Below are 12494 nucleotides of genomic sequence, written 5' to 3'. Positions count from 1 at the left end.
TAAACTCTCCACAGTGGACAGTCACGGTGCCGGAGCCAAAACCTTGTCAAAACCGCCCCCAGCCTTCTAAAACTTCTACGAAGTTTGAATGCATTTTATCCATGTCTTTGGTAAAGCCTTCGCCTGTGGCCTTGTTCTACTTCCAGTACACGGCCTACCCAATGAGCGAAAAAACAAATGTCTACTTACCTCAAAAGTACTAACTTCAAGGTCTTCAAATTTTCCCGAAAGCGCCATTCCCGCACAGTTCACAAGCATGTCTACGGGGCCCAGTTTTTCCTGTGCCTGGAAACATTCATGAGAGCAACCATTAAGGGAGAGAAGAGGAGAATCACGTCGTAGCAGGTCAATGCCAATAAATAATCTACAAAACCATTAAACCTATAGAGACGATTTATGGGCTCCACGCCGCGCTCCCAAATAGTAAGAGCCCATCGAAAGGCAAGTGAATTCCTTCTGGTGAACCTGGCCCTTACTTGTTTTATGACATTCTCCACTTGGCCATAGTCTTGAGATACATCAACTGATATACAAAGCACCACCTGTTAGAAAGAGAAAACAAAAATGATCAAAGCCATGCAGGCATCTAAAACTGTTTCTTAAAGGATTTATTTTTCAAGCAAAGGCAATTCTTTCCGACAGCTAGGGCGTCTCATTTTCTATGCACAGATCGCAGTGTTAGAAATCTGCTGACTGTGCAATGGGAGAGCCCGGTTTTCTTGGCCATTTTCACTGAAAACTCCTGCACAAACTCAAAAACATGTCTTAAGAAATGTTGGTCCAAGTACAGATGTTTAGGCATAAAATCAGTAAGTTCTGGGAATCTCATGTGCAGCATGGTGACTGCTGTCACGAATACTACAGTGTCTACTTGAAACTGGCTAAGAGAGTAGATCTTAAGTATTCTTCACACACACACACACACAGTAACTATGTGAGATGAGGGATGTGTTAGTCAGCCTGAGGAGGTAAGCATTTCACGGTGTAAATGTGTATCAGGTCATCACGAGGTGCACCTTAAATACATTCAGTTTTTGTCAATTATACCTCAGTGGAGCTGGAAGTAGAAAGGAAAAGATATGTAGAAGGCTCCCCTGGGAGTGCCACTCATCTACAGTGACAGAAAGCAGGTCTGAGATCACTTGCAGCCAGATGAGAAGAGAGGACTGCACAGAAAGAGGCCAGGGGAGCCCTGGACATATGGACACGTTCTGTGTCTAGATTTCAGTGGTGATTTCACATGCATATGTATCTGTCAAAAGCCATCAATTAATTAATTTATTTCCTTTTTTTTTGAGTAGGCGTCACATGCAGCATGGAGCCTAATGCAGGCCTTAACCTCATGCCCCTGAGATCTAGCCCTGAGCTGAGAGCCAACTAAGCTGCCCAGGTGCGCCCTGTACCCTTTTGGCGGGTGTGGTTTATGGTATATAAATTATATCTCAGGTTGTTAAAAAGAGTATATCATTTACATGAAGAATAAACATGCTGTACATAAACTATATCTCAAGTTGGTAACACCTTAGGTTGCTAAAAATGAAAACAATAAATCTACTAAATAAACTTTAAAAAAAATACTCCTATTGGAGTGATACCAGGTCTCTGACCACCCTCCCGGGGTCCAGTGTCAGTGTGCACAATGAAGAGATAAGCATGCCGTATCCACTCACCAAAGCCACTTCAGTGTGGCCCCTGCTCAGAGGCTGAGCCAGGTAACTTTGTCTTTCAAGGCCAAGAGTCACCCAGGCCCCTGACTCCGGACTGACCAGCCACTCACAGATTCCCTAGACAAGGGGTCACCAAGGGAAACCCCAGAGCCCACCCAGGACAAACCTGGACTTGCTCTGGGGGTCATAGCCCAGAGAGACGGCAGGAAGAAGCCAGTCTGTGCTTACCATGGAAAACAATTCCACTTAGTCTTTGGAAAGGAAGGAGGGAAGGGAGGGAAGAAGGAAGAAGGGAAAAAAAAGCACATATTTCAGTGCTTGCTTTGATAAAAATTTATAAAATTGCAGTTAAGAATATTAATGGGGACCAACAACGAGCTATTGTTTTAATTTCCTTTTTTGGGTAACGTTTTTAAAGCCAGAGCTTAGCCTCTGACATAGGAATGTTTTGTGTTCCAAGGAGGGTCACAGAGAGAAGCAGAAAGGCATTTCTTGACTTCTCAGTCTTTCCATGAGTTCTTCTCTGTTGGGACTGGCTGCCACACCACGGGGCAGACAGAACAGAGTGTGCACGGGGCGGGGAGCACATACGCGTCAACAGGTGCACCCAGGCATGGCTGCGAGCCCCAGGCGAGGTGGCCCCTTCGCTCACTAGCTGAGCAGAACCTGATGAGGCTGCGGTGGCCTCACCTTCAGAAGCTGGTGACGACAAGGATCCCTTCCAGCTCTAAGAAGACACAATGTGAAGAATAAAGCCACGACGTGAAAGGGGACTGCCTTAGCATCTGATGTGCCAGGCGGGAAGTTTTATTCGATGCAAAAAGGAACCCTATCCAAATGATCTAAATTCCTAGAGAAAGGAAACACAAATGTAACCGAGAATATTCCAGAAGAGTTGCCCTTGGGTTTTATCCCCATAGTCACGGGATTTTTTTACACAAGTCTTTTTATACAGTATTAGATCATTTACTATAAATAGAAGCTATGCCACTGACAAGTAAAATTTCAAAAAGAAGTAAAAAGGGCCAACAAAGGAAAACAGCGTCCACGGGCACTGCTTACGCGAAGCCATGCTACCGACCTATTCTGTGCCAGGAGGACTGAGCTCCCCGGGCCCAGCCCTGATGATCTTCCCTTCCCCCTGACGCAGATGTCAGGGACCTGCCTTGTGCCCTACAGCCTTCTGACTCTAGGGGGCAGGAGCCCCGGTGAAGACGTCCAGGGCACAGAGACGGTGCTGACTGCAGCCTGGCCTTCAGCCAGGAGCATTCAAGCTCCTTGGTTTTAGAGGACATTTCCTTCCCTATAAGAATTTACACGAATATGAAAACAAAACAAAACAAAAACAGGTCTTTGCGGAGCAGGCTGCTTTCCACGTCGACGGGCACGATCAGAGGCCACAGGAGTGGAGAAAATCTCACATGTGTGCACAAGGAGGTGTGGACGTGGATTTCCATCCACAGCACAGAGTGCAAGGGCCAAAGACACGCAACGCTGCACGGGGAACTAAACACGCCGTGAGGCGCCCGAGACCGCGCAGTTAAAAAAAAGAGGCTGATTTATGTTTATCGGTGCAGAAAGGTCTCTAACATATTTTGGGAGGGGGAAAAGCAGCAATCAAAACTGCAGTGAATACCAGTAAATACCAGTCCGAAAGAAAAGAATTAGAAAGTGTGCCAACACCGAGTGTTGGCAAGGATGTGGACAGGAACCACCGGGCATTACTGGTGGGCGAAGCTGAAATACACGAGCACTGTAAGTCCACGATGCCATTTCCGGGCACAGTCCATTCTTGTACCAGGGCACAAAGACCTGGAGAAAAACTTTAGTAATGGCAAGAAATAAAACTAACAAAAAACTGGAAACGAAATAGCCACCACCGGTAGAAGTGATGAACAAAAGGCAGTGTACGGATTTTCAGGAAAATGCTGCACAGCAGTTAAAAAACTGAGCGGTCTAGTGCTATGTGCAGCCACACAGAGGAAATTTCAAAAAACAGTATCTAGAGAAGAAACCAAGTTGCACCAAAATACAAACAGAATGATGTGCGACAAATCTAACAGAGATAGTAAGAGCAGTGATTGCCCAGGGCTGGGGGCGGGGCAGGTTAGGAGGAAGTGGGGAATGACTAGGTGCAGCTTCAGGGGATGATGAGAAAGTTCTAAAATTGATTCTGGTGATGTTTGTGCAACTCTGTGCATATGCTAAACACCACTGAATTGTGCACTTTAAATCGGCGAATTGAATGGCATGTGAATTGTGCCTTAATAAGGCTGACAAAAAATAAGAATGATGCCATAAAGTTCAAAAAGAAGAGAAGTAAACAGTATACTATTTAGGGTCACGTGCACATACAGTCAAATTTGGAAGAAATGCAAAGGACACATCACAAAAGCCAGGTTGGAGGTTGCCTCTAAGAATGAGACCAGAGGATTCAGCTGATTACATATGAGCTCACCAAAGGGGGACGGGGTTCAGGGGCCCCAATAACTCAAATTACTTAAGCTGAGTGAGGAGTGTAATATAACTTGTTGTCATGTTTATACTGAAAGATACACACACACACACACACACTTTTATTTATCCAAAAATTCCATAACCAAAAAAAATTTTAATACTCCTTTCCCCTTAAGTGTTTGTAGGAAGTTAACTTAAATAAATAATTGAAATAAAATCATTTTCTAGAAAAACGTTATTTGATCATTTGTGAGTGTATGTCAAAGTCTATACAGTTTTTTGTGAATAACCTGAATTTGTAGACAATTCAAACAATATTGCCTTTTTAAAAACAGTCTGATATGCATTTTAATTTAAAAAATCTTACATGCTTTCAATGAGCTATTATTCTCAGTTGAAATAACCCTTTTTTCCTCTATACAACTGTGTTGATTAGTACAGAAAATGCATCATGAAGACTGATCATACCTGTTTATCATTAATAGAGTGCTTTTCAATTTCTTTCTTTGCCTGCAGCAGCTTGTCCTAAAAGCAAAAGAGAACAATTAGTTCTGCTGATTGTCTATTTGCCTGCATGCTTGTTTAAATGGAGCGAAAACGCAATTATTTCTGTATTTATTACATTCTAGAAAACACACAAGACGGCACCTGTGTTGCATAGCTATGGGCCACAGTCTACAAAAGAAAGAAGCTATAAAGCTATGACCACATTATAGCGAGGGTTTTAATTCACTGCAGAGAAAGATGACGGAAAAATAAATGAGCTGCAAGATCCCAATTAACAACTTAATTGCTGATGGGCACTCAATCAATTCTAACAAATGTTTTGATCTGACATTATTTAGTTGTGATATAAAAATAAGAACAGTCACAAGGGCACGCAATGCTTCCCAACCCTAAGGGCACATGTGATTTATGTCAAGAGTGCTTTCGTAAGCGACTGTCCACTATCTTCTTCCTCTACTATAAAAGCAAATATAATAAAAGTCTCTTTTCAGAAGGACTGAGAAAACCTATTCCTGGCTACTTTCAGAAACAATCTTAAGAGAAGCAAAGTTCCCTCATAATCGAGTGATTCTTCCAGGGTCTCCATTTTGCTTGTTTTACTCATTTCCAAGAAGACAGTTTACAGTGTCTTAACCTGCTATAAAAGTTGTCACTTGAATACACCAGACCAGCTCCAGAAGAACGGAAGACAGAGGAATCCTTTCGAAAGACACACGGGTTTCCTAAACGTGAACGTGTCTATAATGAAATAGTGCCGTTCCATTAATAAAGATACACACAACGTGCCTTTGTGCAAATTGGAATAAAGAACTACATTAGAAAATTAAGAATTTCTGGATCCCAGGAGGCTCGTCCGCTCATTCACATCTCGCAACGTGAGGGCCACAGAAAGCTTCCGAGCACCTGAAACCTGGGGCCTCCTCTGTTTCCTTTTCATCTGTGTCGAGTATCAGCGATGCCTGAACCGCACATAACGCCATTTTATTAAAGTTGTGTTTTCGCTCCCGTAAAGTGGCTTTGATGCCAAAGCAAATGCGTCGTCAGAGAAGTCCGGATACCCATGAAAGGTAGCCCTTCTGCCCTTCTCGAGCTGAAGAAGAAATTCTGACCATCGAAGGCGACTTCTGAGCCGTTGTTTAAGCATGTCCCCCGGAGGCCCTCCCTGGCAGCCGTGGGCCCCCACCCGAGCGGTCACCCTGCTGTGCCCTCCTGTGGCGGACGTGACGCCAACACCCCCAGGCAGCGATGCCACACCGCTGTCCCCGTTCCTCCTTTCCACAGCCACGAGCCAAGCGTTATGGCGGGCACAGAACGATGGCGGTGGACAGCACGGTCATGGTCACCTCCCCCCACCCTCCTGGAGCGAGAGGACCCCACAACCCAGTGTTCATGTGAATACAGCGTGATTGCTTTGGCTGCGGAACCAACTTTGGCGAGAATAACAGACACTGGAAAAAAAAAAAAAGCAAAGAAAGGAAAAGCAGACCTCGTGTTGACTTGACACAGAAAAAACACTCATTTTGCTACACTGGGGAGGAGCAAGATGGCCCCGCGAAGCCTGGGTTTCACAGAGAGGCACCTGCACGCCCTCCCGGACTCGGATGTCAGCGATCCATCGGCTGGGCTGCCACCTGAGGGTGGTGGCACCTCCCGGCTCCCCGCGGCCAGGTATGCTGGCCCCGGACGACCTGTGACCTCTCCCGTCTCCATGTGCAGCGTCTCTGGTGTTGCCTCACAGCTGTTGAAACTAAGTAAATATTTGTGGAGTTGACCTGACTTCAACCAAGAAGCCTTTTTGCCCTGAATGCGAGAAATAACCAGCGGTTCAAAAACCACACCTTGAACCAGAGAGAGGAGCGACTGCTGGCGCACGTGTGGACACGGGGATGTTGGCACGGCCTCTGTCTGTCCTAAAGCTGAACAAGTGAGTTAGGAACAACACACCCGGGAAACACACCCAGAAGACTTACCTCATTTCGTGCCACCAGAGTTATAAACGCTCCTTGTTTATAGCACTCGATAGCAATACACTTTCCAATCCCGCTGGAGCCTCCGGTCACCTAAAAGCAGAGAGAATAACATCTTCTTGGCTCTTGAAATTTCCCTTCTGGGGGAAGTTTACTTAACCTGGGGGCACCTGGGAGCTCAGCTAGTTAAGTGTCCGACTCCTGATACTGGCTCAGGTCATGATCTCACAGTTCGTGAGTTCAAGCCCCACATGGGGCTCTCTGCTGACAGCGCAGATCCTGCTTGGGATTCTCTCTTTCCCTCACTCTAGGCCCCTCCCCCGTCTGCACTCTTCTTTTCTCTCTCCCAAAACAAATAAACATTTAAAAACAAAACAAACAAACAAAACAACTATGATGGGCTCTAAAACCCAATCTACAAGAACCAGATTTAAAAAGTGTTTCCAACGTTTATGTATTTTTGAGAGAGACAGTCGCGAGCAAACCAGATTCCCGGCTATGGTAGCTTCTACATCCCAGAGTTAAGGAATGAAATTAGTGCAAACATGAAAGATTTTGCTGTCCGTGGGTCCCACTGCTTTGATTGTTTTTTGTACTCTTTTTGGTACTGAACTACAAATTGCACACCCATATTTTTCTGAGTTCATTGGAGGGAAAGTGCCCTATAAATCGAGCTAATAAATAATGCATTAATCAACCTCTGGGTCCAAATTCAAATGATTCTGATTTCCTTCCTGCATATCCTCTATATGACGATCTCCATAAAAGATGAAAGGAACAGTCACCTACTTAGCTCTTCTGAGATTTTACAAGACTGTATTATAAAAATAATATATGATCATTTATATTATTGGGAAATACTGAAAAGTAAAATTTTTCTGCTTGGGCAATTCTGCCCCTCACATTCTATAGCTCATGAATGTTCTACTGACTGTCTTTGAGTTCCACGCTTTCTTCAACCACAGGACCATTGCACGTTCTATTTCCCAGCCAGGAATGCTCTTCTCCCCTCTTTGCATCTAGCTGGCACCCACTCACCCATTACATTTCAGCTTACACATCACCTCATCAGCAAAACTTTCACTGACTGTCCCTTCCCCAACCTCAACCCACTTTCCAGCACGACATCCTTTTTCCTCTACTCCATGGCACTCACATAATCAAACAGCCATGCATATATTTGTGTGATTATTTGATTCACAATCGCCTCTCTTATCACAAACCTCATAAATGCCACAAAAATACCAACTCTATTTCTGCTCCTCATTATATTCTCCACTTAGCACAGTGCCTGGCCTATCAGAAGGACTCAATATATATTCAACTTAGAAAGGCAAATGCAACACTATCATTCTAGTCATTTTTCCTTTGCAAATTATACAATATGGTCAAGCGAGTAGGGGGCCCAGGGTTGTCTGGTGAAGGAAGCAGAGAAGTATCAGAGAAGTACCTGTCCTTATATGGTATCATATCTATATACATACAGATTATACATATATATAATTTACAATATATTATGCCATATATATATATATATCTTATGTCCACAAAACTATAAGGCTTCATAATATTACATTAAGGAGCTATATTAAAACTTAATTGACCATTTCCCTCTATTAGACATTGGATTATTTCCTATGTCTATTTTACTCCCAGATATAAATCATGCTGTAACGAACATCTGTGACCCCATCTCAATGATTTTAAAGTCTTCATGAAGCCACCCCTATACACTGTACCAATGTCCGTGCATGCTTAGGTTCCCCCACTTCTCTTCAGCCTCAAGTCCTCACTATGGAAGAGATGTCCTTGGCAGATAATTAACTAATTATCTACAGAAGGTTACTGTACAAACCTACCTCTTGCCCCAAGTAACAGCTGTCCCTGAAGAGCTCTTTGCTGCTGAGAATCTCACAGCGGCTTTGGCTTCTTAATTTTCACCAGACATTCCACTTCCAGAGCAATTAACAGGCCCCCCGCTGCTGTATGATGGGGTTGCCGCTGCCTTGATGTGCCGCCATGCCACCACGCCCACAGGCCTACCTATCCAGACCCTACCCGCCCTGCAGGGACCAGCTCCAACGCCCTCTCCTCCCAGAAGCCTTCCTGACCCTGTCACCCAGTCCGGTCCTTTACCGGGCACTTTCTACCTTGTGCACACGTCTTAGCTCCCTTACCTGACTGTAAGCCCCTTGAGGACGGGTACCACGTCCAATTTACCTCCCTCACCGTGAGCACAGAACCTGCACTTGATCTCAGCCAAAAGGCCGAGAAGCGACGTGAGCACAGAGCCTGGCATAAACACTTGCTAACTTAGCACTCAGCCTACGTTAATTTGCAAAATGGTGCGCTGTACCATTTCTCTGAAAAATACGATGCCCTCCCCCCACCAAAACTGTAAGTGTACCTATTTGTCATTCAATAAACTAACGGAAGTTGAAGTTAGGAGGCTAATGAGAAAATGTATAGGCTCTAAAGTGCTCCAGTTGTTACTGCTGTCCTTCTAGACTGCAAGAGACCGCTAGCTGGGTACCCTTACCACAGAGCCAAGAACTGTTCGGCCTGATCACTCGTAAGCTTTTTCCATAAGAGCAAGGTTAAAGCACAGTCCCAGGTCAGAACTCATGGGAGACGCACCTTCTAACCAAGCTAATTCTTAGGAGGCATCTAAGAATAAACATAAGCCAAGACTAGGCTATGTTGTTCTGAATGGTACAAGAAAACAGAAGAGATTTTCCTAAGGGCTGAGAAAAGTGGGAGCCAGGGAGGGAGATGCGCAACAACTGACTGGTAAACTCCGCCCAGATGTGGGACCTCTCACTGTTCAATGCAAAATATTGTCTAAATATCACTGTCTCTTTACTCACATCCTGCACCTCTTATTGAGGGCAAGAGACAGGGCCATTTGCTGCAAGAACTGCTCTCAGGCAGCCAGTCCCAAAATGGGAGGATCTGATTTTCCAGTTCTCACCAAGTCGATTCAACAGTTTTCAAAAAATAAGTACAGACCCCTCAATACTTCTGACGTGTTACCGCTATCGCTAGGGAGGTAACACTAGCATATAAGGATTGTTCTAAAAAGACAACAATAATTATGACCTAAGTCCGTTCTTGCTTTCACATAAGCAGACACTCTAAATCTTAGCTCCCTCTCCTACCACCACCTGGTCCGGCCCTAACAAATCTCTAGAAAAAGAATTGTGCCTTTCCTCATCTTGTGACATTAGAAACGAAGACAGATGGTGACATCATGTGAATTATTCATGCCATCCTCACATTATTTATAGTGGCGTATTAAAACAGGATGGTGAAAATAAGAAATTTCTTCTTAGTTTACCCCAACAGACTTATTATCTCACGAATGGCCTGCGGCCCCAAGAGGCTAGTCAAGGTCAAGTGAAACTCCCTCGGAAGTACTGAATCACAATGCTCATTCCTGCTTCCGGCTTTGCCTTTTTTCCAAGTTATGTTCTGCAAACATACGCTCTCAAAGATTCCAACTTTTAAAGCCACGGTTCTGTGGCAGAAGTTCTCTTGTAGATCTGACACTTTCGGAATCTGTCACAAGTGTAAAGTGTTCCTTCCCTCTCTCTCTTTTTAAACAAACTTACACTAACCTCAACTATCTTCTACATCAGGAACAGCAGGCATTGGAAATACACTAGCAGTTGTGCAAAGGACAATTTAAAGAAAACTACTTTTTCTAATTCCCAGATGCTACTCAGGACGGAAAGCACATTAAAATAAAAGGCCATCCCATCCTAGGACAGCTCGGTGGGGAGGCTCCATCTCGGCGGACACACGCCATGTGTCACCTCTGGCACCAGAAGGACCTGTGCGGCCAGCTTAGTAACTGACTCTCCTTATTCCATAACCTCCCAGCTCCGTGCGGCGAGCTCCGAATCCGAAAACGCATGAGAAAGCCACCGCCAGCAGCAAAGTGCTGGGCGCAGGTGAGGAAGGCTCCCACACCTGCAGAAAAGGGATCTCGGAAGCCACGGGCTTCCGGTGAGAAACAAACCCAACCCAGGCACAGTCCCTTCATTCCTAACGCACCTGCAGGTCGCTTAGCTCGGCCCTCGGACTCTGACATGATGGCAGGGAACTGCACTGAAACGACAATCAGCCGACCCCGGGGCCGAGCTCCGAGAGCCAGGCAGTGTAGACGGGACAGAAGTATCCCTGCACCGCCCAGCTGGGACTGCGGTTCTCCCCCGCCCCCAGGTGGGTCGCTTCCTGGGTTCCGTCCCGGGCACAGGCCGTCTTCCCGGCCCGAGAAGCCCCGGCGGGTCCCGGCTGCAGGGACCCCTTCCCTGCCGCCCGCCCCCCCACCGCGCCCCGGCCGGGACCGCGCACCTCGCCCCGCGCGGCCACCGACCGCGGCGTCCTTGGCAAAGTTTCTCCGCCTCTCTGTCCCTCAGTTGACTCACCGGGAACACCGAGGACGAAAACATCCACAACCCACGGATGCCCCGGGGACTAACGAGGGGCTCCCGAGCCCCTGGCGCCCCGGGACCCCGCTCTCCGGCGCCGCGAGGGCCAGACGCGGCGGAGGGCGGGTCCTCGCGGCCCCCAGCAGGGACCCGGCCGGGCCGCGCGGCCGCAGGTGGCCCTCGGCGGAGAGAGGGACGCGGGCGCCGGCCGGGCCTCGGTCACGGGGCGGCCGAGCGGGCCGGGCGGCGGCGGCGCAGCAACAGGAGGCCACTCACCACCACATGCGCCCCGGGGAGGGCGAGGGGCTTGGGGCTGATGAGCGGAGACACCATGTAGAGCAGCAGCACGAACGCCACGAGGAAGGCGGCCGCCAGCAGCAGCATCGCTCGGCGGGGCCGGGCCGGGCGGGCGGCCGGGCGGGCGCGCGGGGCTCGGCGGCGCGGCGATCACGCGCGGCCGCGCGCAGCAGGGGCCGCTGTTTGGGTTCGCGGCGGGCGCGGGGCGGGGCGGCGGCCGGAGGGGAAGAGGCGGAGCCGGCGGAGGGCGCGACCGCGGCGGGGCGGGGCTTCTCCCGGAGGCGGGGCTTCTCCCGGAGGCGGGGCTTCTCCCGGAGGCTGGGGACCCGGGCCTGGCCCCGAGGGTCGGGACGCGCGGCCCGCGGCGTCCCCCGGGGTGGAGGGGCTGGCCTCCAGCGCGCGGGCCCGGGCGGCGCCGCCTGCTAGCGCCTCCCGAAGGGCCGGGTGACGCTCCGGGGTGCGGTCAGGGTGCTTCTTAGGACCGCGGAGGCCGGTTTCCAGGCCCCCCCTCCCCGCCCCCGAGCCGCATCTGGGGGTGGGAGCCGCTCGGGGCCGGGTTCCGCCCTCGCGCGGGGAGGCCGCCGGAGCCGGAGGGGGGCCGCGGGGGGGACGGGGAGGGACGCGATCCCGGGCGCTGGAAACCCCGGCGCGCGGATCGGCAGCCCCTGTCGCAGCCCCGAGAGAGCAAGCGGACATCCGGGCCCCAGGTCATGCTTTCTCGGCGTGCTGGGAACTCGGTCACAGCCCACTGTCGCTTTCCACAGCACCGGGAAAGCTTTACCGTGGAGTTGAACACACCGCTCAGGTCGAATTTCCTTTCCCAAGGCAGGGTTCCGCACAAAACGAAAACAGCCTTATTGAGATCTAATTCACATCCCATGCAATTCACCGGTTTAAAGTGCGTAAGTACAGTCACAGACTTGTGCAACCACCACCATAATCCATTTTAGGACATTCGGTTACATGTCCCCTAAAATATCTTGTATCCATCAAGAGCCACTCCTGGGTTCCTCCCAGCCCACGCCCAGCCCTAGGCTCTCACCCATCTTTCCCTCTCTGTAGATTTGCCTAACCTGGATAATCCATATACATGGAATTCTACAATATGCGGCCTTTCCTGTCAGGCTTATTTCACTTAGCATAATGTTTTCAAGGTTCACCCATGT

At 48.6% G+C, this 12494-nt stretch overlaps 1 protein-coding gene across 1 annotated transcript in view; it reads right to left on the bottom strand.

Annotated features, from left to right (window-relative positions):
* KDSR (3-ketodihydrosphingosine reductase) overlaps positions 1-11415 on the bottom strand; it is a 39578-nt gene extending 28163 nt beyond the window's left edge. Inside the window, exons 1-5 of the mRNA XM_039251898.1 lie at positions 11308-11415; positions 6602-6691; positions 4593-4649; positions 477-542; positions 190-285 (exon numbers count right to left, since the gene is read on the bottom strand). Of these exons, the coding sequence (XP_039107829.1) occupies positions 190-285; positions 477-542; positions 4593-4649; positions 6602-6691; positions 11308-11415 (417 nt within the window). The remainder of the gene's footprint in view (positions 1-189; positions 286-476; positions 543-4592; positions 4650-6601; positions 6692-11307) is intronic.
* Between the last annotated feature and the right edge of the window lie 1079 nt (positions 11416-12494).

The sequence above is a fragment of the Hyaena hyaena genome, unplaced genomic scaffold (genome assembly GCF_003009895.1).
Source record: "Hyaena hyaena isolate Hyena2069 unplaced genomic scaffold, ASM300989v1 scaffold_399, whole genome shotgun sequence".
NCBI lineage: Eukaryota > Metazoa > Chordata > Mammalia > Carnivora > Hyaenidae > Hyaena > Hyaena hyaena.
Note: the sequence above shows the minus strand (reverse complement) of the source record. Positions and strands in the feature narration are given on the sequence as shown.